The sequence below is a fragment of the Narcine bancroftii genome, chromosome 2 (assembly GCF_036971445.1).
Source record: "Narcine bancroftii isolate sNarBan1 chromosome 2, sNarBan1.hap1, whole genome shotgun sequence".
Lineage (NCBI taxonomy): Eukaryota > Metazoa > Chordata > Chondrichthyes > Torpediniformes > Narcinidae > Narcine > Narcine bancroftii.
Genome location: NC_091470.1, coordinates 219,526,826 through 219,552,229, shown reverse-complemented (window position 1 = coordinate 219,552,229; position 25,404 = coordinate 219,526,826). Strand labels below are relative to the sequence as shown.

General features: G+C 39.3%; 1 protein-coding gene across 7 annotated transcripts in view; it reads left to right on the top strand.

The window, feature by feature from the left end:
* The window catches only part of golga4 (golgin A4), a 208,793-nt gene that overhangs the window by 79,649 nt on the left and 103,740 nt on the right, over positions 1-25,404 (top strand). For all 7 annotated transcript variants that reach the window (XM_069920317.1, XM_069920314.1, XM_069920316.1 and 4 more), the window contains 3 exons: positions 3,152-3,283; positions 5,743-5,898; positions 9,770-14,016. In XM_069920317.1, coding sequence (XP_069776418.1) covers positions 3,152-3,283; positions 5,743-5,898; positions 9,770-14,016 — 4,535 coding nt within the window. The remainder of the gene's footprint in view (positions 1-3,151; positions 3,284-5,742; positions 5,899-9,769; positions 14,017-25,404) is intronic.

Genomic DNA, 25,404 nt, shown 5'->3' with positions numbered 1-25,404 from the left:
TGACTGAAACACATTCAAACTGTTTTGGGATTCTGGTTAATATCATGTGTAGATTTTACATGATTTATGAATGCAAGGGCAACTGTTACCTGGAACTTTGCAGACTGAATAAAGTAGGCTGCAAAGAGGAATCTTTTTGCATGGGGATTAGATCAATGGCCCATTATTGAGGCCAGGTCTTAAGTCGCGGAGTCTAGCTTTTTTTGGACTTGACATCCAAGGCATGGTGAAATGAACTTGATCAGATTATTGAGGAACTTGGGCAGATAAATAATGTTCTGGATCTCCCACTTGGAAATTAACTTAAGAAATGAACAGTGGGAATTGGGATCTAGGGTACCACAGATGCGAGTTGAACTCCAACGTGGTTTCTAAACAGCCTGTGTTCACAGTATATGTCCAGTGGAGTTGTGCAGAGTTGGGAGATCATCAGTCAATCTGAAATTTACATGGATCATTAATTACAGATTAGCATGGGATTTTTTTATTGTGTGGGCTGCTGATAAGACCTGATGATCAAGCAGGTGACCTACGTAATTTATCTCCATGCCAACTCTGGTCTCATCCTATCAGAGATTATCCTTTGTCCTATCAATCCGTCCACTTCCTCTGCAACTTGAAACCAACTTGGTTTCCATCATTTTCTATTTCTATTGTGGGGATTTTATCCTGAAATTTTAACTGTTTCATTTTCCCAGATATTGTCCTGACCTTTTGAGTGTTTTCAGGTTTTTCCGTTTTATTTCTCATTCTGTTTGTGAATTCGCTCATTGTAGAAAAACACCCAAGGCACGTCATGTTGTCAGGCAGCACATATACACAGCCACCGCATTCATGACAACTACCAAGTCAACAATTTTTTTATAATTTAAAAAAAAATGGCCATTTAAACCAATGCTGCCCAATCACACCCACATTAACCTACAACCCCATACATTTTGAATGGTGGGTGGAAACTAGAGCACCTGGAGGAAACCCATGCAGACATGGGGAGAACGTACAAACTGACAGACAGCGCCGGATTCGAACCCCGGTCACTGGCACTGTAATTGTGTCGCGTTAACGACACAATATCTTCACCAATCTCATTTACCAGAACTTAGCCTTTTTCCTGATCTACTGTTGCTTGTCATCTATTTCACCGACTTGGGTGACAATGTGGGTTAGCGTGATTAGTAAGTTTGCGGAGTGGACCAAAATTGGTAGTATTGTATAGTGGGCAGTGAAGAAGGTCACTTGGATTTTACCAGGATCTCGATGAACTGGGAAAGTGGATCAAGGAATTGCAAATGGAATTTAACTTGGACAAGTGTAAGGTGTTCCACTTTGGTAGGTTAAACCAGGGGAGGATTTGCTTGCTATGGTAGGGCCCTGGGAAATTTTGTAGAACAAAAAGTTACATAGTTCCGTGAAAGTGGTGACACAAGGAGAAAGGAAAGTGGACAGGAATAGTTTAGCGGGATGTGGGCCACTGTGGTCCCATTTCTTTGGATCTGTTTCTTTGATGTCGAACTCTCTAAAAGTGTCAATGCAGGTGAACAGGGCAGTGATGAGGTGTTTAGTGTGCTTGCCTTGATTGGTCAAGGCATTGAGTTCAGGAGCATGAAAGTCATGTTAAAGCTGTCCAATAGGTTGGTGAAATCACATGGAGTATTCTGTGCAGTTTCAGTCACCTGGCCTTAGGAGAGATATCATTAAGTGAGAAAGAGTGCACAAAAAGATTAAAAGAATATTATTGGGACTGATGGGCTTGATTTAGAAGGAGAGGCTGGATTGACAAAGCTTTTTCTCCATGAAGTAAAGGAAGCGAAAAGGGTCTTTTTCAAGGTTTCAAAGGCATAGATCAGGGTTTTCCCCACAGACAAGGTGAATATGAAATTAGAGGACATAAATTTAAAGTGAGAGAGGAAAGATTTAAAATGAACCTATTGGGCACCTTATATAGAACAAACTGCCTGTGGAAGTGATAGAGGCAGGGATAGTTTAATACAAAAGTGATGAATAGGTTCAATTTTAAAGAAATTTGGATAAATACATGGATGGGAGGGATAAGGAGGGCCATGGTCCAGGTGCAGATTCGATGGGACAAGGTGGAAAAATTGTTTGGCATGTATTAGATGGGCCAAGGGGCCTGTTTCTATGCTGTCTTTTTTATGGTTCTGTATAGGAACCATAAGGTCAGAACCTGCAGACTAGCAAATAGCTAGTTGGAGTGTTAAAAATGCTTAAAATATGGACAGATACAAGTGGAATAAGCAGCGTTCCATGTGAACGCCAAGGAATTGTACTTCAAATTCAGTGAAAAAACTGTTAATGTGAAGGATTACAGATTTATTGTCAGAGTACATACATTCTTCTTCTTTTTCTTTCTTCTTTGGCTTGGCTTCGCAGACGAAGATTTATGGAGGGGTAATGTCCACGTCAGCTGCAGGCTCGTTTGTGGCTGACAAGTCCGATGCGGGACAGGCAGACACGGTTGCAGCGGTTGCAAGGGAAAATTGGTTGGTTGGGGTTGGGTGTTGGGTTTTTCCTCCTTTGTCTTTTGTCAGTGAGGTGGGCTCTGCGGTCTTCTTCAAAGGAGGTTGCTGCCCGCCGAACTGTGAGGCGCCAAGATGCACGGTTTGAGGCGATATCAGCCCACTGGCGGTAGTCAATGTGGCAGGCACCAAGAGCTTTCTTTAGGCAGTCTTTGTACCTCTTCTTTGGTGCACCTCTGTCTCGGTGGCCAGTGGAGAGCTCGCCATAGAACACGATCTTGGGAAGGTGTTACATCACATACAACCTTGAGATTCTATTTTTTTCTGCAGGTGATGCTGAATTACCACATATTGGTAGTACAAAAAAAACTGTAGCTGCCTGTAATTAAAAAAATTAACAAGTGTAAGCTGCTCCACTTCGGTAGGTTAAACCAGGGGAGGATTTGCTTGCTGAATGGTAGGGCCCTGGGAATGAACATTGAACATAGAGAAAGTAAACAACATAGATTCACCCGAATGTACGGTAAAAGCTTAGGCTGGAGGATGATTTGCATTAAGTAGAAACGTCTGAGTAGATTTCAGGATACTGATCCAGTTATTTGAGTGGTTAATTTCCTTTTGTGTTCCCTGCATTCTGAGGAATGTTGCTAATGTAAATTTGCTGCTTGTTCCAGAAATCCTCTGAAGATCATATTGGAGAATTGGAAAAAAGTCAGATGGAAGCTCTGATCAGTAAAGAGAGGGAGTTTGAGCAGCAACTTCTGGCTTCCAAGCAGGAGTTTCAGGAACAGCTGAAAATGGCTCTGGTACGTACTGTGTAATCTAAACTTTGAATGCCATAAATCATGATTTCCTGTGCTGTTAAAAGTTCACTTTGTGGAACAAAACTATAATCGTCGGATTCTGTCTTGCTTTGTTTGGTACTTGAAATGAGATTCAAGTCAATGAAGTTACAACATTCAGGGAGATACTGGCTTGGTTCCTGCTAAGCTGTTTCCTAATTTCTTCAAAGGTATCCATTTTTCAATGTAGCGTGAGTTAATCATAAGATTAACAATTATGTTTGAAAATATTCCCAATTAAAATTGCTGCATATGAGCTTGTTTGCTAAGATTTAACTGCCACAACTGGTAAAGACGTTTACAGATTTGAATACACAATCTATGTATAAAACAACAATGTAAGATTTAATTTTGTTGTTCAAACCATAAACTAAAATATCAAATCAAAAGTATCTATATAATCAGTATTTTTTAGTTTTAGAGCATTTAGGTTATGGAGGAGTGATGGGACCTTTGGATCAAACAATTTTCTTTTGATTTTAAATTTAAATCTATTTTTATTTTTTTTTAAATTAGATGTACAGCTAGGTAACAAGCCATTCCTGCCCTCAAGTCTATGCTGCCAAAATATCCTAATTAACCTACAACCCCTGTACATTTCTGTAGATCAGTTCAATCAGTAGGCACATTGTGGAAGTTTCAATTTTACAAGGCCACAGCAACTCTGGTGTATAAAAAATGAAGGTTGGATTTTGCTTCATGTTAATGGTTTGAATAAACCACAGGTTTAAAAATTATTCATGTAAGTTCAGAGGAACAAATTTAAACATGCCTCAGATAGATTTTTTTTGATCAATCATGTCCAGGCAAAAATGGATCATTATGTTTCAGATGATCATTTTAAGGTTTTCTTTGAATGCAATTTTTTTTTCTCTACTCATGGTCAGTCAATTTAAGGGGAATGGGTATGTTTTATATTGGCTTATCTCCAACTAAATCTTTCGTTCTCCTTCATTCCAAAGAAAATGACCCAGTCCAGATGGACTCTCCTTTCATCCATAATTATACCGCCTTATCAATAAACTTGATGATGATCTCAGAACCATGACACCCTATACTTTGTGAGGTGTCCAAGGATATTCGGTATGTCACTGAAGACTCTCGTAAACTTCTACAGGGGTAGAAGTGCATTCTGGCCGGATGCATCTTTGCCTGGTATGGAGGTGCCAACTCACAGGACAAGAATAAACTCCAAAGGCTTGATAACTCAGCCTGCGACATCACAGGCACCAGACCTCACTCCATCAAGGACATGAGGTGGAGTCTCAAATAATCAGCCTTTCTCCTCAAAGACCCCCACCACCCAGATCATGCACTCTTTACTCTGCTACTATCAGGGACAAAGGTACAGGAGCACTCAATGGCACAAGGATGGCTTCTTCCCCGCTGCCATCAGATTCCTGAATAATAAATGAACCAAAGACACTGCCTCACTTTGTCATGGACTATTATTTTAATTTTTTTATTGATAGTAATGTTGTAAGATGGTTATAATATGAATGTTCGCACGATGATGTTGCCACAAAACACTGAATTACATGACAATAAATTCTGATTCAGTGACCAGAGCTATACAAGGGTTTCTCACTTTACCCTAATAATTTTTAACTTCAATTTTATCATTAATTTCTGCCTCAAGTAATTAAGGCAAATATCTGGTGTGCCCTATAAATCACATTATCTGCCTGTTCTCTTGTATTCGAGTATTTATGCACGAGGACTCGATGAACCATCTATTCCCTTGCACTTTTATGATTTTATTTCTTTGCCTTGTTGATCTTCTGCAAATTAATTAGATTATATTTCAACTTTGTTTATTTATCATCTGATTGCACAAGTACAATCTGAAGAAAAGTGTTTCCAGTCCTCCGTGCAAAAACATGCAAACATAAATCCAGACATAACCATACAGACAAGGAATACATATGCAGAACAAATTTAAAAATAAATATATTTAAAATATTGGAGTCTTGGAGGGTTAGTGTAAGTAGTTCATTTGGTCATTCACCACTCTCACTGGCCATGGGAAGAAGCTATTTCTCAACCTGGTGGACTGGCTCTAATACTCTTCTATCCCTTTCCTGAAGGGCGTAGCTGAAAGATGCAGTGTGTGGGGTGGGAGGGGGTCCTTAATGATTTTTGCGTGCCTTCTTCAGATAACGATCCCAGTAGATCATGTTGGTGGTGGTGGGGTGGGGGGGTAAGAGGTGAGGAAGACTCCAGTTTTGAATTCCATTTGCCAGATAGGAACCTTCCAAATTAGACTGTTGACATGAAAATCAAAAAAAATTCACACACTAAACTTTTAAGATTGATTTTTTCCATTTGTATTTCATTCCATTGATAACTTCATCTCTCAAACGCTGTCTGTCGCTTGAGTGTGGTTCATCATTTATTAACTTGCTGAAAATATATTTTGACAGGATAAATGTCATGCTGAGTATCGGCAACAACACCAAGAGAAAGAACAGCAAACTTTGCTGGCATTGGAAGAACAAGGATTGCAAAGAGAGGCTATTCAGGCACAAGCAGCAAAGCAATTGCAGGAACTTCAAGCAGAATTGGAAACGAGCAAAACGGTTAGATAAATTTATGTGCTTTATCTTTGCCAGTTATAAATGTAGCTTCTGAATTAATATACATTTTGAAGTTTGGGAACCGGAGAAAGCAACAAGGGTAGCTCTTTGGCTGGAACCAGCACTGATGTAAAAGATGCATAATTCCCATCATTGCACAAAATAGTTTTCCTATAATTGTTCATGATTTATAGTTTATTGAGTTCTTTTTAAAAATGGTTTCCCCAAACCCTTGAGTCAGTGTCAAAGTTATGTAAATCATAAGCTACAAAACTTAAATTTATCCATAAAATTGAAACAAACATGGCAGCAAAAAATATCAATATAATAACCTTCTAGGTCTATTTAGATGTCTCTAATAAACAGAAAAAAAACTGCCATTCTTTAATATGCTTCACCATAACATCCACCACTATTTCTCCCCAGGAAACCTAGATAGTTGCCCCATTTTTGTGTATCGATGTCCAATTTATCAAACTATTTGTAGGACATGCATTCAAACGCTGCCATTTCTGAGGCCCAATCCTGAAATGATGGATCCCCCACCCCCAAATTCTTCCAACCTCTAAGTATCATTTGTCTTCTTACCACTATAGTATACAACTCCGGATATCCAAAATGGTCGGGACTGGGCCTTTTTCGGATAAACTTTTTATTTGGAGAACCAGTAATTTTATTTTAAAAAAACCCAACCCAGTAGCAACAGCAAATCATTTGTAACAGTGTTAAAACAACATGGTAAGGCTTTTTAAGCATTAAAATAATGTTTAGTTTTCATCAAAAAAATGCTGGCCGCCGCTGATCACTGACACTTCCCCACCAAGAGCCCGTTCGTGCCAGGAGCCTGAGAATCCCACTCCTGCCCTGGAGCTTGAGGTCCCTGCTGCCACCAGGAGCCCAAGGTCCCTGGTCAGTTTGGCTCCAAAACATTTGGATAAATGAGAGTTTCAGATATGGTGGCATGTTCAATGTAACTGACTGAGTGTAACAAGGGCTTTGATGCTGGGGATGTTGCATGGGATGAAACACCGAAGTCTGCAGACATTGTGATTGTCAAAACACAGAAATGCTAGAAGTACTCAGCTAGTCTTTCAATGTCCATAGAAGGTAAAGATATATTACTGATGTTGTGGCCTGAATCCTTCCTTAAGGTATGAGTGAAAGAAGACAGGCATCTAATTAAAAGCTGGGGAAAGAAGGGGGAAGAATGGGAGGGGAAGGAATATAGGCCAGCAGAGAAAAAGTGTAAATTGGATACGATGAGAGGAAAGGTGAAAATTGATTTTAACTCTGTGAAATCAGAGTTGAACAACGGCAAAAAGGAAATAAGGGAGACAGAGCACGAGGAAAGGAGATGGGGAAAAGAAGTTGAGGGGGTGGGGGTTTAATGGAAACCGGAAAAGTCGATGTTAATGCCATTTGTTTGGAGAGTGCCCAGGCGGAAGATGAGGTAGTGTTCCTCCAATTTGTGGGTGGTTTCAGTCTGGCAGTGCATGAGACTATGGACAGACATGTCAGCAGGGAATGAGACTGGGAATTGCAATAGGTGGCTACTGGGAGATCCACGCTATTGTGGCCAAGGTTGCATGGGAAAGAATGCTGCTATCATTCACATTCAGGTGAATTTGAAGGATTTTGCTGTGACACTGTTGTGGTTGCTTGTCCAGTATCTTAAGATGTATGGTGTAGGAAGTTATGTCTCAGAAGCATATTGAAGACCAGAGATTGCTTCCACCTGGAAGCCCATAAATTTTGAATTGGGTCTGAACTCTTGGTTTTCAAATACTGTTTTTCTCAGTCAACCAAAGGCTTTGCTTCTACTTTGACAAAATATACCACTACCTTGACTGACGTCTGCCAGTGCCGAGTGATGACTGATGATATGTGAGGTCTGTCTTCCCTGGAAAACATGATTCTTTATTGTCAAAGACGAGAGAGGTGCAGCAAGGGCAGGATGGTCAAGAACCTTAGTCTTGTGGTCATTAAGTACAAGGCTCTCACTTCAGTAAATTAACACATCAGCTGCCTTGAGAGGGCTCTCAGATGGTCTATAGGAACTTGTTAGCCAAAAACTTCAATAGCTTGCTGAACACCACTGTGCTGGTGATGGTAATTTTCCTGAGTTCCTCCCTCCCATCCAATTGCAGATCTTCAAGTATTTGTGGGGTTTTACTTGTCTCTTTCAAGTGAAAAATGGTGCAGAATTCTTATTTAATTTACCTGCCACATCTTGTTTTCATGGGGATCAAAGACTGAGTAGGCAAGAGGTTGAAGATAGCAAACAGCCAAGCAGTAATTTAGCCCAAATTTTTGTTCGCATTTATTCAGGAAGAAATAGTGAACGAGAGACATGAAGTTAGATACCAAATTTCAAGGACTAAAGGTGCTAAAATATTGACATACTTGTGGAAGATTGTCACAAGTCTTCAATATTTTTGTATTTCAGATTCCTAGCCAGATGTCTGAAAGCAGTTTTGTCAGGAAGGGAAACTATAAAATGTTTCTGAAATCCTTAACCTTGTTGATTCAATTTCAAAATGGTTTTCTTTGAAAATGCATTTGCAAACACTGAAGGAGAAGTAGAAAAATAATAAAGTGACTTAAGATGCTAGAAGCTGGAGCAAAAAAAAATTAACTGAAAGAACTCCGCAGGTCAGGCAGCAATCTGTGGAGGCAAAGGGATGGTTGATGTTTTGGGTTGAGATCCTGCGTGAGTGCTGATATTGCAGAGGGAAGAATGTAGTGGTGGGGGAAAAGCTCATAGGTAGAACCAGATAAAGAAGGGATTGTGGGCAGATGAAATAAGGTGAGGGTGGGTATAAAGAAAGGTGAACCAAGGGAGAAGAAATCTAGTAGCTCAGAATGTGGGTGTTGCCCAGTGAAAGCCAGGTGTGGAAGGATGATGAGTCTTGGGTAACCAGGTGTGAAAGGGAGGGATGTAAAAGGTGAGAGAACAATCCTGGGTACGCTGGTGGTGTCGATTACCTGACAGAAAGAAGATCTCAAGTTACCTATGAAAAAGTATTGTCATGGGAGTAGATGTGTCAGGGACGGAGGAACTAATTTAACAAAACTAAGTCCTTGTAGGATGCAGAGTATAAGAAAGTATAATGAAGTTTGCAGTGGGAGTTTGCGGTAAAGTCCCAATTCTGATGAACGACCATTGATCTGAAATATTGATTCTTTCTCTCTCCAAAGACACTGCTTGAAAAATGTAATCTTTTTGTTTGTGAGAGAAAACTTAATCTGTATCATTCTTGTGTACCAAGTGTTCGAATAACAAGATCAGTCATAATTACATTTGAAGCCAAATTTTATGTCTACAATTTCATTCTGACAATAAAAGTCATGATAGAATTTTTTTTGGTCGTACTTTTTTTGTTTATTTCCATTGATCTCTTGCCTGTTAGCTAATATTTATTCCTGTAAATCTGTTTCACTTTTTGCATTGTGTTTCATAAGAATTATCCAGTTTGCCGAATTGAACAACTTCCCTACTGTCAGATGTCACAGGACCCCTACAGAAGATTGAAAGTGTAAAATCCATGGTGGTTTGACAACTGAATACCTATGGGCAGCTAGAGTGATGTGAAGGCCTTTCCTTTTGTTCGGAGTAAAAAATATGGCCCATTATTTTTAGGGATGACTTTTTTTTAATTGGTGTTTTGTGATGTATATTTTTTTAAATTTTGAAATAGAAGTTTTGTAGTTTCTTAATCCTTTTGTAGATTGGTTAAGGGCAAACTTTGGAGGACTAACTTTATTTGCCTTGTTCATTAACCAAACGTTTGATGAAGATTTCCAGCAAACTCATTGGCACAACATACACGAGGCATGTAAAATTTAGAGTACCTGTCTTCTGTTTTTTTTACAGAGAGTATTGGAATTGGAGAGTTTACTTTCACAAAGATCACAAGACAATGAAATGAAATCAGAAGAGTGTGAGGCAGAGAAGGCCAAATGCAAAGAAGAAATGAGAGCTTTAATTGAAAAGCACCAAGTAGCACTGGAAAATAGAAGTCAGGAGGTCGAACGATTATGGACTGAAAAATTGTATCTGCAGCAGGCTAAAGTGGAAGAGCTTGAAGTAAAACGTACAGAACTGGAAACACAGTTGAAGGAGAAGGAGACACAATTTCATGCACACATTGAGGAAATGAACAAAAAAACACTGGAGAAGCTCGATTTGAAACAAACTGAGTTGGAGGTTCTGTCCACAGAGATGACAGAAATACTTAAATCACACCAAGAGTTGGAAAATAAATTACAGTCAATTGAGGAAGACTTTGAGCAAAAACTAAAACAGAAAGAAATAGACTCAGATGAAAAAATCGAAGCTGTGAGAAAAGACAATGAGCTCTCCATGAATGAAGCTGAGAAACTATTAACAGAGAAGTTAAATAACCTGCACTGTCTTCTCGAGGAAAAGGACAAAAATCTGGAAGAGTTACAAACAGAAAAAGAAGGTTTGACAAAAGAGCTTGAAGCAGTTCGAAAAGAGGCTGCAGTGGTTTCTGCAGAACTTGAAGTTATGAGCCTCGCCCTAAAGAATGAGCAGGAAGACGCAAGAGAAAAGATGACTTCTAAACTAGATGAGGAGCGTCAACAGCATGAAGTACAATTAACGGAACTTCAGAACTTGCTGAGGAACTTGGAGACTGAGAAGTCGAATCTTAACAGAGATCTTGAAGAAAAAGAACTGTCGTGGCAGACCAGACTTAATGAGATGACTGTCAATTTAGATAACTTCAAATTGCAGGCGCAAGAATTCAGGGGCTTGGAAGAAAAAAACAATGAATTGATGGAAAAAATAGCTTCCCTAACTGAAGAATATGAAAGTAGAATTGTTCAGCTGGGTTCTGATATTGTACAGACCGAGAAAAGTTCTGAGGAAAAGCAAAAGATACTTCAACAGGCACTGAATGTTGAAAAACAACAAACAGAAGAGCTAAGTCAACAGCAGGCAGACAAACAAAAGCTCTACGAGCAACAGATTACTTCAATTCATGAGGAATATGGGAAGAAATTAAGAACACTTGGAGCAAAGTTGGAAAAGTTGAAGGAAAATAGAAAAGCAATGCAAGAAAAATTCAAAGTTCAACTTTCTGAACAGGAGATTAAACTGAAAGCAGAGGTGGAAAAGAAGCAGGAGGAATTGATTCAAAGAGAACAAATTTTGAATGAAAGGATTGTGGAAATGGCACACAAAAATTCTACAGGCATTAATGAAACAATAGCCCATTTGGAATCTAGTAAGAAACAGCAAATGGAAAGTCTAAATGAGAGTCACAAAAAAGTGGTTGCAGAATTGAATGAAAGTTGGGAGAACAGATTGGATCAGCAGAAGAAAGAACTGAAAGAAAAACATGAGACTGAGCTTCAGGGAAAGGAAGAAGCATTCACAGAAATGAAACTCTGCCTTGAAGCTTCCAGAGATGAGAAGGACAAACTATCCAAGAAGATAGCAGAGCTTACAGAGGAGGTTGCTTCCAGAGCAAATGAAATACAGCAGCTCCGAGATGAGCTAAGAGAAGCTTCTCATCAAGTTAGTGCTCTGATGGAAAGTGAAATCGTTCTTAAAACTAAATTAGAGATTCTTGAAGAGACTGCCAGTAAAACTTTGCTGGAAAGAACAGAATTGGAAAGCGCGTTAAGGGAGCAGAAGAAGAGACATGAACAAAGCCAGGGAAAGATTCATGAGCTCAACTATTTGTTGCAGGAAGCAGAGGACAAATTACGGTCATTAGAAAACTCGCCTTGTAAAGAAAGCCGCGAACAAGCGCCGAAAGAAAAATCTGTTGACCTGAAGAGTGAACTTGAATTTGGAAACCAAATCAAGCAGTTAACAAATTGTGTCAATGCTGCAGGTGACAAAATAGAGCAACAAATGAATAAATTCTCTATGTTCTGCTTTGATAAAATCAGCAACCTTCATGAGCGAATGACGGTTGACCAAACTCAAATTGAGAAGATAAGAAAGGCACTTATGAGCAAAAATTGTAAAATTGATGATTTAGAAGCTCACGTTCGTGAGTTAATAGACCACAATGTTTTATTAAACGATTCGGTACAACGTATCACCCAACAATTGGAAGATAAGGAACAAAACTTTCAGGCCTTGAAATCTGAATTGCAAACCATCAGTGCAGAGCATGGCACACTACAACAAAATAACAAACTCAGCAATCAGGCTTTAGAAGAGAAGGAGGCATGCATTAAGCGCCATGAAGCAGAGCTGGTAGAAAATACAAAGATGTGCAAATCCATCTCTGAACAGCTGAAGGAAAAGGAATTGGACATCTTAAATTTAGAGGAAAATGTAAGGAATTTAAAGTTGCAGCTTGAGCACTCTGTTCATCTTGCACATAAAGAAGAAGCTATCTCTCTGCTCAACAAACAACATCAAGAGGAACATCAAAAGCTGCTGGACCAAGTAGCTCAACTATCTGCCAGCTTTGAAGCTGTTTCTCAAGAGAAAAGTTCAGCTCTTGGACAGGTAGATCAATATAAAAACAAGTTAATAGAGTGGAAGAAGAAAGCAGAATCAAAATTTGCACAGAATAACAACAAAATAAAAGAGCTGGAGTCAAAATTTGAGATGTCTGTTAAGCAGAATGAAGACAAGGATGGCCAGTTATCGTCACTCTCAGAAGAGGTAAGAAAGCTGACTGACAAATTACAAGACCTTCGAAGTGAGATGGAACATGCAGAAAATGAGAAAGAGAAATTAGTTAATGATCTGAACACTGAGCTGCAAGCAACTAAAATTAGAATAGCGGAGCTTGATCAAGATATTGCTACAAAGCCTGGGGAATCCGAAGTTGCAGAGGCCAACAAACAGTTGCATCAGAAGGAACTCGAGTTGCAGGAGACGGTGCTGCAGCTTGAAGAGGTTAAAGCCAAAGCTTCTGAGCACTGCACCAAATTCAAGGATGCCGAGGAAAAAATTGAAAGATTGGAGCAAGAGATGGAGTCGCTGAAGGTTGAGATTTCAAGGAAACAAAATAAATTGGAACAGTTTGAGTTGGATCTTAAAAATGACAAGGAACAGGAATTGAAGGATTTGGAAACTAAAGTGAAAATGGAGAGTGCTTCTAAAATAGCTGAACTTAAGAGAAAAGCAGAGCAGCGAATTGCAAAAATAAGGAGGCAGTTAATAAGCCAAATGGAAGAGAAAGAGCAATGCATGGAGGAACAGCTAAGAGACTATAAACAAAAAGCTGAGATGCAAGGTGCAAAGAATGAGGCTTTGGAAGACAAACTGAAAAGTTTAGAAGATGAAGTAGCTTCAGAAAAAGAAAAGTTGGTTGATAAAGTGAGAAAAGAAATAGAACTTGAGAAAGAGAACTCTCTGAAAGCCTTAAGAACAAGCTATGAAGAAAAAGTAATGGTTCTACAGAACGAAGTTTCGGCAAGAGATGAGATGATGCAAAACTACAAAGAAACTAACAATGGAACAGATAATTCTGAAGAGGTCACTGAGTCTCACGTGAAGATTGAAGAACATCCAGAAATAGCTGGAGCAGAAAAGAATATGGAAATAAAAATGGAACAGCAACAAGAGGTTGTAGAACAAAAATGTGTCCATCACTTGTTGGCACAAAAGCAAAAAGAGAAAACAGATAAATTGGATGATTTAATGCTGCAGTTGAGCTCAAAAGACAAACAGATACATGAGATGGAAAAGAAAATTGCAGAGTTGCAAAGGGGAAAGGAAATGACTGAGAAACAAATGATGGAAGTGGAAAGTGATCTCTCTCCAAAGGATGGCATTAAGAATGAGGAAAAACTAGAGAGCAGTTCTTTAACTGAGGGCTACAAAAAGGAGATAAAGGTTCTGCAGGACCAATTACAGGAAAAAGTGTCTCTGCTCAAGACCTTCGAGGAAAGCTCTGAAGAGAAGGCAAAATCTGATTTGGAGCTCCTTAAGTTGCTAGATGACATGCGAGGGCAGCAAGCTGATTTGGGTCGCAAACTGGAAGAGACAGAAAATGAAAAACAAAAGTTGCGTAAAGAACGTGCTAAGCTACAGAAAGACCAACATACCTTGCGGAAAGAACATGAAGCCGAAATAGAAATCATGAGAAAGGAAATAAATGAAGAAGCTGAAAAAACTGCCAAGTAAGTGAGCTCTTTGAACCATGAATACTTTAAATATTTGCCAGATCATTCACTATTCCAGTACCCTTCTAGACTATGACCCCAGTTTTTTTGCCTCCAGCAAACTGTAATCTTAAACACATCTCTCACAAGTGAAATTGTGTTTCGCGATCGAATCTTTTGAAGAGAAGGACAAGGAGATTGATGTGGGCAGTGCAATAGACATCATCTATACCAGTGGTTTTCAAACTTCTTTTTTCCACTCACATACCACCTTATGCCATAGGTGCTCTGTGATTAGTAAGGGAATACTTAAGGTGGTATGTGAGTGGAAAGAAAAAGTTTAAAAACCCCTGCTTTAACCACTAGTTAACTCATTATATTCACGGTTTCATAACTCCAAAGGAAATGGGCCAATGACAAATTTTCACAAGCAAAATATTTCAGTAACAATTGGGTCCAGAGCAGTGGTTCTCAATCTTTTTTTCTGACTCACATCCCACTTTAAGTAATCCCTTACTTATCACAGAGTAGAAAGAAAAAGTTTGAAAATTCACTGGTTTAGATGGACTTTAGCAAGGCCTTTAGAATCATAGAATGCTACAGCACAGAAACAGGCCCCTTTGGCCCTTCTAGTCTGTGCTGAACCTTTTTTGCCTAGTCCCACTGACCTGCACCCATTCCACAGCTCTCCATGTCTCCCCCGTCCATGCATGAAGTTCCCCCTAAACTTTTCCCCCTTTCACTCTTAACCGATATCCTCTGGTTTGTATCTCACCCACTCTCAATGGAAAAAGCCTATTTACATTTGCTCTGTCCATCCCCCCTCATAATTTTAAATACCTTTATCAAATCTTCTCTCTTTCTTCTACACTCCAGGGAAAATAAAGTCCTAACCTGTTTAACCTTTCCCTGTAACTCCATTCCTGAAGTCTAAGCCACATCCTAGGAAATCTTTTCTACATTCTTTGTATCTTATTGATATCTTTCCTGTCATTAGGTGACCAAAACTGCATACAATATTTCAAATTTGGCTACGTTAATGCCTTATATGACTTTACCATAAAATTCCAGCTCCTATACTCAGTACTTTGATTTATGAAGGCCAATATGCCAAAAGCTCTCTTGACAACCCTAACCACCTGTGACACCACTTTCATGGAATTATGTATATGTATTTCCAGGTCCCTCTGTCGGTGCCCAACTATTCACTGTGTACAACCTTTCTTGGCTTGTCTTTCCAAAATGCAACACTTCACACTTGTCTGCATTAAATTTCATATGCCATTTTTCAGCTGGTCCAGATCCCTTTGCAAGCTTTTAAAACTTCCTTTGCTGTTCACAACGTCAAGAGCCGGATTTAGACTTGCTGAGGCCCTAAGCTATATAAAGCTTTGAGGCCCCTTGTTTAAAATATTACATCAGAAGATCTCTCAAAACTTGCAGACATATATGCCTTTTAGTTATTTAATAGCAAGACATTTAAAGTAAAAAATACAAATTATTTTCAAATGAATGCATTTACTGATTACATATTTACCATTTGGTTGGCTTGATCTATATCAGAGATTATAATATAGTATAGCCTGGAAACAATACTTTTATGTTAAAATTATTTTCAAAATTACATTTATTAACATATATATATATATATACAAAATGCTGAGAAAATAAATAATTAGGGTCACTTTTATTAATATAAGTAATAATGATTTTTGTTTGCAAAATCAGAAAAATGATATCAGATAGGCCTACAACTTAAAACATTTTCTTTCTTGATTTCCTAAAAGCAAAATCATGAATTGTGTCCTCAAATGATATGCTACGCAGCTTATCACTTTCTATGCACAAGATGCAAAGTGCAGCCAGTTTTTCTTGAGACGTGGTTGTTCTCAGTTCATTTTTGACTCTCTTTAGCTGTAAAAATGACCTCCTGAATAATTTTTTACCGTCAAACATAAGAATAATCGTAATATTGCTTCCACATTAGGGAAAACTGCAGCACTCACATTTGCATCACTTTCCTCTACTGATATTCCAGACTCTGTTGTCTCAGGAGCAGAGGCACTTGGCTGTGGTTGTTTTGGACTTTTCTGATCACCTTGGGTTTATGGATCCTTCTCTGTTACTGGCGTAAAAATCTGTCAAGTGTTGGTACTATTTTTGAGTTGCTCTTCAAGCTGCTCCTTTCTTTTTCTTTTCTGGTATCTGCTCACAAATGTACTCTTCTTTGTAAGCCTGAAAAATAGAAAATTTATACTTAAAATATTATGTAAAAATTTGCTACAAAAGCAGTTTATTTTTTGTATAAATGGCTTGTGTAGCAAATTTTTATGTAAATATATATAGGGAGAGATGTATAAGGAGAGAAAGAGAGAGATATGTAGCGGGCCGAGCGGTCACAGCCTGGGATGGGCCGAACCGCCATGGTGTACTCACCCGAGAAGATAGTGTGGGGCCTCCGAAGTCTTGGGGCAGAAACATATGCTTTTGTTTTGCTTCATGGATGTGGTGTGATGTCATTTCCTGTTTGTGGCTTCCAAGCTGGAAGTGACGTAAAAGAGGGTGGATCGCGTAATTAAAGGAATTCTACCGAGAACTGTGAGTAGTGAGCATTTATATGATAGGACTGCGGTGGCAGACGCTACATAGTTTACACACACACACACACACACACACACACACACACACACACACACACACACACACACACACACACACAAAATTAAGTTTTGGATAAATGAGAATATCTGAAACAAATTAGCAATCCTCAATTATCCAAAGTTTTTGTGGAGTTGAACTGGGGACCTCAAGCTGCCGGTGGCAGCAGGGATCATGGGCTCCCAGCAACTGCATGGGGAGGTGTCAGTGATCAGTGGCAGCAGCATTTTTTCTTTGTGAGAATTAAACATTATTTTAATGCTTAAAAAGCCTTCCCTCCATTGGAATCACGTGATGGAGTAGTGGCCGGTAGGGTAAAACCAGCCGTCTCCAGAAAAAAAGAAATAAAAGTCAAGAAAAGACAAAGCTTAACAAATATAAAGTATAAGAAATAGAAGATAAAGTTGCAGAGAATAGAAAGAAGATGGCACCTAAGAAGGAAAAAGTAAAAACAACAGGAAAAAAAGAAAAGTCACCAGAAAATGCTGGAGAACCAATTGGGTCTAGTGATCATAATTCTGTTAATTTTAGGGTAGTTTTAGGGAAGAGCAAGGAGAGGCCTAAAGTTGAGGTTCTGGATTGGAAAAGAGCAAATTTCGAAGGAATAAGAAGGGATTTGGGGAGTATTGAGTGGGACAGGATATTTTCAGGTAAGGATGTAAATGAAAAATGGAGGATATTCAAAAAAGAAATTTTGAGGGTACAGAGTAGTTATGTCCCAGTGTGGATCAAAGGAAAGGCTGGAAGTCATAGGGAGGCTTGGTTTTTGAGGAATATTGGAAATTTGGTTAGGAGAAAAAGGGAGGTGTACAAGAGGTATAAAGAGCAGGGAGCTGAATTTGAAGGAGGACTACAAGGAGTGTAGAAGGAATCTTAAGAAAGAAATTAGAAAGGCCAAAAAAAGGCATGAAGAGGCTTTGGCTGACAGAGTAAAAATAAATCCAAAGGGTTTCTATAAGTACATTAAAAGTAAAAGATTAGTGAGAGATAAAATTGGACCCCTTGTAGATAGCAAGGGTAGGCTGAGTGAGAAGTCTGAGGAAATGGGGGAAATTTTGAATGATTTCTTTGCCTTGGTATTCACTAGGGAAAAAAATGTTGAACCAGTTGAAGTAAAGAAAAATAGTGAGGAGGTCATGAAGCATATAAGGATAACCGAGGAGGTAGTGATGGCTGTGCTAAAAAAGATAAAGGTGGATAAATCTCCCGGACCGGACAAAGTATTCCCTAAGACACTCAGGGAGGCTAGTGGACAGTTAGTGGGGCCATTAACAGAGATATTTAGGATGTCACTGGCCACGGGGGTGGTGCCAAAGGATTGGAGGGTGGCGCATGTGGTTCCTCTGTTTAAGAAAGGGTCCAAATGCAAACCTGGGAATTATAGGCCTGTAAGTCTGACGTCTGTGGTGGGCAACTTGATGGAAAGTGTTCTGAGGGATGCTATTTACAAATTTTTGGAGGTACAGGGATTGATAGGGAGTAATCAGCATGGTTTTGTCAGGGGTAGATCATGCTTGACAAACCTGATTGAGTTCTTTGAGGGGGTTACAAAAAAGGTTGATGAACGGAAAGCTGTGGATGTTGTCTATTTGGACTTTAGTAAAGCTTTTGACAAAGTTCCCCACAGGAGGTTAGGAAAAAAGGTGGAGGCATTAGGTATAAATAAAGAGGTAGTGAAATGGATTCAGCAGTGGTTGGATGGGAGGTGTCAGAGAGTAGTGGTAGAAAATTGTTTGTCCAACTGGAGGCCGGTGACTAGTGGAGTTCCTCAGGGTTCGGTCCTGGGTCCACTATTATTTGTTATATATATATTAACGATCTGGAAGTAGGGGTGGAGAATTGGATAAGCAAGTTTGCGGATGACACAAAGATTGGTGGTGTTGTGGACAGTGAGGTAGATTACCGTAGATTAAAAGGTGATTTAGGAAGGCTGGAGGTGTGGGCTGAGAAATGGCTAATGGAATTTAATACAGATAAATGTGAGATGCTACATTTTGGAAAGGCAAATTTAGATAGGTCATATACATTGAATGGTAGACAATTGAGGAGTGCAGAGCAACAAAGGGATTTAGGAGTTATGGTAAATAGTACCCTCAAGGCTGATACTCAGGTAGATGGTGTGGTGAAGAAGGCATTTGGAATGTTGGCCTTCATAAATCGGAGTATTGAATTCAAGAGTAGGGAGGTTATGATGAAATTGTACAAGGCATTGGTGAGGCCAAATTTGGAGTACTGTGTACAGTTTTGGTCACCAAATTATAGGAAAGATATAAACAAAATAGAGAGAGTAGAGAGAAGGTTCACGAGAATGTTGACAGGATTTCAGGATCTGAGTTACAGGGAAAGGTTGTGCAGACTAGGGCTTTTTTCTCTGGAGCGTAGAAGATTGAGAGGGGACTTGATAGAGGTGTTTAAGATTTTAAAAGGGACAGAGTAAATGTGGATAGGCTTTTTCAATTAAGAAAGGGGGAGATTCAAACTAGAGGACATGGTTTAAGATTGAAGGGGGAAAATTATAAGGGGAACATGAGGGGAAAATTCTTTACGCAGAGGGTGGTGGGGATGTGGAATGAGCTTCCGGCAGACGTGGTCGAGGCGGGATCATTGGTTACATTTAAGGAAAGACTGGATCGTTACATGGATAGGAGGGGACTAGAGGGGGCTGGTCAGTGGGACTAAGAGGGTGGGGATTTGCTACGGCATGGACTAGTAGGGCCAAACTGGCCTGTTCTGTGCTGTAAGTGGTTATATGGTTATAAAAGAAAGAAGAAGGCATTACCTGCACGAAGGAACAGGGAGCTGTGGTGGCGAAGAGCGTCTGATCTTCAAGGTTTGTGCCAGCCCCGCGGAGTCGCAACCCCCCCCGACCAGTGGACTGCAAAAGTGCGCAGTGAGAAATCAGAGGTAAAAGGAAACACTGACGGGAGGGGGGCTCAGCCAAGGAGCAAGAAAACACAGAGTGACTAGCTGAGGGATGCCCGACACTAGGGCTCTCAGCTGGAAGATGAGGAAGGCGGCAGGAGAGGGAGTAAGGAATCAGGCGAGGAAGAAAGTCGACGGGATGAACGGCAAGAGGAGCAGCAGGAGGCCCAACATGAGCAACCCAGGAGGGGAGGATCAACAACAAGAGGCACAGCAAGAAGAGGCCCAACAAAGAAATACAAGCAACTCATCAGAAGAGACACAGATACAAAGAAGAGAAGAAGACACAAACACAGGTACAAACACAGAAGAAGAGGAAGAAGAAGACACAGAGAAATAGAAGGTAAAACAGATGGAGAGAATATAGATAAAGTTTTTTTTGAAGAACAAATGAGAGCATTAGAAGAATGGTTGTCATTAGAATTTAGTATAATTAAAAGAAAAATGAAAAGATAAAATACAAAGTTTAGAACGGGTCATGACAGAAATAGGGAAAAGAGTAGAAAATGTGGAAGAATGAGAAACAGCTGTAGAAATGGAAGTAAATGACGAGGAAAATTGGAAGAAAATGACAAAAAAATTAAAGAGACACAAGAGTTGTTATCTCAGAAAAAATGATATGTTGGAAAATTATAGTAGGCGAAACAACATAAAAATAGTGGGCCTGAAGGAGGGTGAAGAAGGCACAGACATGAAGGAATTTATAAAAGGATGGATCCCCAAGATCCTGGGAACGAGAGAAATGCAGGAAGAAATGGAAATAGAAAAGGCACACAAAGCATTAGCTCCGAAACCACAGGCACATCAAAAACCAAGATCCATCTTAGTAAAATTTTTGAGATAAACAAGTGAAAATATACTGGAACAGGCAAGGAATAAAATTAGAGAAGATAATAAACCATTGGAATACAAGGGTCAAAAAATATTTTTTTACCCAGACATAAGTTTTGAACTCTTAAAGAGGAAAGGGTTTAATACAGCAAAATCGATTCTATGGAAAAAAGGTTATAAATTCATGTTAAGACATCCAGCCATGCTTAAAATATTTATACCCAGGGAGCAAAACAGACTGTTCTCGGATCCGGAGGAAGCACAAGAATTCGCAGAGCGTTTGGAGGATAGAAAGAGAGATGAAGAGATGTAATAAGAATGAAGAAAGGTGATAAAGTATATATGAAGATGTAAAAACAACGTGTATATATAAAGAACTAAAGAGGGAAAAGAGAGGGGAAGGAGGGAAGTAAGGGGGAAAAAAGGGAGAGCTTTGTTATATATGTAAAAAAGTGTTTTCTGGGGGGGGTGGGGAAGAGAGGGGAGAGAATAACCGTCACTGCGAAATCAGTTGACGCTTGTGAGCAAGATCGCAATCCAAATGGAAAGGTGAGTTGTGGTTCCCCGGCAAGGGATAAGGGGGCAACTCATTTGGGGTTAAGGTAATATTGGGTGTGGGAATTGTTGGAGTATTTTATGTTTTAAATATGTTGTCATACATTGAACTTAAAAAGGGAAAACTGAGAGATGAAAATGGGGAAAAGGGGGATGGTGGTGGTGAGGAAGCAGAAAAGAGGTGTAAACAAGATATAAGATGGCCACGCTGAACTCTATGACTATAAACATTAATAGAATACATAACCAAATTAAAAAGAAGAGGCTATTAAATTTACTGAAAAAAGGAAAAATAGATATAACATTTGTGCAGGAAATGCATCTAACTGAAGTGGAACATAACAAATTAAAGAGAGACTGCGTACAATACGTAGCGGCAGCATAATATAATTGAAAAGCTAGAGGTGTAGCCATATTAGTTAACAATAAACACAAAGTTACTCATGATACAGTATAATTGGTTACACAGGTTATATATCACTCCTCAAAAATTAAAAGAATGGGATCCAACATTATCAGACAGATGTTTTCGCTGTAAGGAAATGGGAACAACAATACATACAATTTGGGCATGTACGAAAGTGAATACATTTTGGGAAGATCTAAATCAAATATTAAATAAAAATCACAAAAAATAACATAGCAAAAAATCCAGAGATCTTTCTTTTAAGTAACATAAGAAGTAATGAATTAGGCCTCAAATTGGATAAAGCGCAAAAAAGATTCATTATGTATAATGTTAACTTGGAAAATGGAAGAGAGCCTGAGAATACAGCAGTGGTACATGGAAATGAATAAATGTATTCCATTGGAAAAAATAACATATAATTTAAAAAATAAAGTCACATTATTCGAACAAATTTGGGAACCATGAATGGAACATAACAGAGAGAGCTTGCCTCAGACCTTCACCCCCTAAAATGATAAGAAGACAAAACTATTTGATTCAGTGTGTAAAAACAGATGACGCATTTTTCTTGATATTTTTCATTGTGTGAAGACATTGTTTTATGGTTTTATTGCAGTGTATATGTTGAATATTTATTGGTTTTGGAGGGGGGTGGGAAGAGGGGAAAAAAGGGAGAAAATGCCACTGTGTATATTTAATGAGAAACGTTTGTATATATTTCGGTTGATATGGTTCACAGTGTGAAAAAAAAATTATTTAAAAAAAAAAAAGCCTTCCCTTGTTGTTTGTTGCTGCTGTTTAAATTTTGTTACAAGTGATTTGATTTTGCTACTGGGCAGTTTTTTTATAAATGACGAATTCTCCGAAAAAAAGTTAATCCGAAATAGGCTCAGTTCCAACCATTTTGGATAATTGGAGTTGTATCATAGATAAATAGAAATATTATTACTGTGCATTTAGTGCGCGTTGAGCCAGGGAGAATAACGCTGTTTCCAACTTAATTTATTGGGTAATGTTCGAAACCTAACATATAATTGAAACAAACACGAATAGCAATGGGGCCATCAGTAATTGGAGAATTAATTTTCCATCATCAATTATTTATCATTTTGAAGCTTTTTTGTAATTTGCTTTATTTGCTGAAATACTTAAAGTGAGTTTCATGTTATATTCACATTTTGGCACTTTCTCTTCCTGGTCCATATCAGATCTTGGGTGTGAATCCATAAATAAACGATTAATAACACTATTGGGTGGAGCCCATAATCTCATCGCATAGTTTATGCCTAAATCCTTTTGCTTTTAATGTCAGCAATCCATCCTATCCATGGCCCATCCCTTTGCAAGCAAAGATGAACACGGTGTCTTGTAGCTTTTCAGATTTAAGCACCGTTTGCTGGGGTAAGTGCTTGCCCAGGACAAATGCCACCCTCTGGGTCCCATGCCACTGAGCCTGGTGGAGTGTGAGGCACGACAACCAGAGTAACGCGGGATTGCTCCACAGTGGTCTGTTTCAAGACCATGTTCGCCGGCTGTTGACCTTATGGATCCGAGTTTGCTGCTGCAGACCGCCAGGGAAACTGTTTCCCACTCTCCTTCACAGCTGCCAGCCCCTGCTGCCAGACTGACAGGTGCTATTTGCCCATAGCTGGGGCCCTTTCCAGATACTGATGGCTGGGCGAGCCAAGCCTTGGAATTTGAAGTCAGAGTTGCTTTCTCCTAGCTTTTGCCTAAAGAGGCAAAACCTGCAAGGCAGCAGGTTCTCTTAACATAACTATAGAAACCCTTAGGATTTTCCTGCACATTTTCTGCCAAAGCATCCTGATTTCTTTCTTGAGGTTTTTCTTTCATTTTCTAAATACTCCTTAAGTAACTCATTTGCCTATACTTGCAATATTCTTCTCTCTTCTTCTGAACCAGTATCTCTAATATCCCCCAAAAACCAATGGTCCCTATGCCAGCTAACCTTGCCTTTAATCCTGACAGGAACATACAGACACTGTCCTCTTAAAAAAAAATTCACTTTTGAACAAGGTTCTGTATGGTGGGCTGGTCTGGAAGGCAAGATTGCATGGGATTCCAAGTGAGCTGGCTATTTGGATATAGAATTTGCAATGGTAGGAGTCAGAGGGTATTATGAAGGATTGAGACTTGCATTGGAGACCTGTGGCGTGTTGCAGTGATTGGTATTGGATCCGTTGTTGCTTGTCATCTATATTAACAACTTGGATGACAGTGTTATGAGCTTGGTTAGAAAGTTCGCAGCTAACACCAAAGTTGGTGGAAAAATGGACAGTAAACAAAGTTCTCAAAGATTACAACAGGATCTAAATGAATTGGGAAAGTGGGCCAATGGATGACAGATTGGAATTTAATGAATAAATATGTGGTGTGGCATTTTGTAGGTAAACCAGAACAGGACTTGCTTGATGAATGGTAGTGTTGTGGAACAAAGTGATTTTGGGGTACAAGTGCATAGTTCCACGAAACTGCTGGTGCAAGAAGATAGGGTGATGTGGAAGGCATTTGGCATGCCTGCCTTCATTTGATGTGAGATTGCAGCTGGTCAGGATGTTGGTAAGATTGTACTTGGATTATTGTGTGAAGATTTAGTCAACCAGTTGAAGGAAAGCTGGAAGGGAGCACAAGAGATTCAGAGAATGTTGCCAAGATTGGCAGACTAAAATTATGTTAAGAAGCTGGATAGGCTGGGACTTCATTTCCATAAGAGGAGGTTAAAGGGGAACTTTCTGGAGGTACATAAAATCATGAAGGGCTTAGCTAAGATAAATAATCATGGTTTTCACACCCCCCCCACCCCCCCACCCCCACACACCAACAGTAGGGGAATCTAAAATTAAAGGCCATAGATATAAGGTGAGAAGGGAAAGACGTAAAAGAGACTTGAGAGGCACCTTCTTCAACATAGAGGGTGGTGGGCAAATGGAACGAGTTGCTGGAGGAAGTGGTAGAAGTAAGTAATTGTAATGTTCTAAAGCATTTAGACTGGTACATGGATAAGAAAGATTGAGGGACTTGGGCTGAATGCACACACATGGAGTTAGCTAGGTTGGCATAGACAAGTTGGTCAAAGGGCCGGTTTCCATGCAGTAGAACCTAATAATTCTATGGCTCCAATGTCGTTTTCTCATTCTGGTGCAAGAGCAACTGCAGGGATGTCATGGACCCTTTTATCCCTTAGATTAAAACCTTCTGCATTGTCACCTTCATCACTTAGCTTATTGCAAACCACTTCTATTCAGCATTCTAAATGTACAGTTAAACCCCTGGTTTCTGGAATTCAAGTAACTGGCAAAAAAATAAAATAAATAAAAAAGAATAAAATAATAGGTAAAAATACACAAGTATAAACAAGTAAAAGTAAATGCTCTCTGAAGTAACACACAAACCTTTGGTGAAGATGGAGCAAATATTCAGCCAACAGAGTGACTTGGTCGGGCTTTGCTTGTAGTAGCTGTTTGAATAAAGTTGTGTGAAACAGCAATGGTGTCGCCCAGGATGAAGAACTGCTTGATGCCGTTTACCATTGGGGTGACTCTAAAAGTGTCTTCTTATCCCTACTTAGTAGTAAGATTGCCCAGTCAGAGGCTTTGTAAACTTGGGGCGGGGGAAAGGGGGTGGTTAATTATCTATAATGTTGTTGTTCACCTTTTGGGTGGCTCTGTGGAGGGGGAGGAACCTGCAAGTGCAGCGAAGGTCAAATGTTTTCGTAGAATGTGACTGAAAATAAAGTTTGTTCAGTATGGTATTGTCTTTTTAAAATGTTTATTCTTAATGCAGGTCTATTAGTTACACACTGTAAAAGTAAGTCTCAAGCAACCGTAAATACACTTATCTGATATCTACTAATCCCCATTGGTGGTGGTTACTGCATTTTTCCCCTTAATCTCCTTTTTGAACCTTGTGCAAACTTGTTGAATTGATCCACCTCCTGCTCGTCAGATCCCATGCCCATTTAACTGCTGACCATCCAACTTCCCAAAATGATTCCATTGTTAGTTGATAATAAT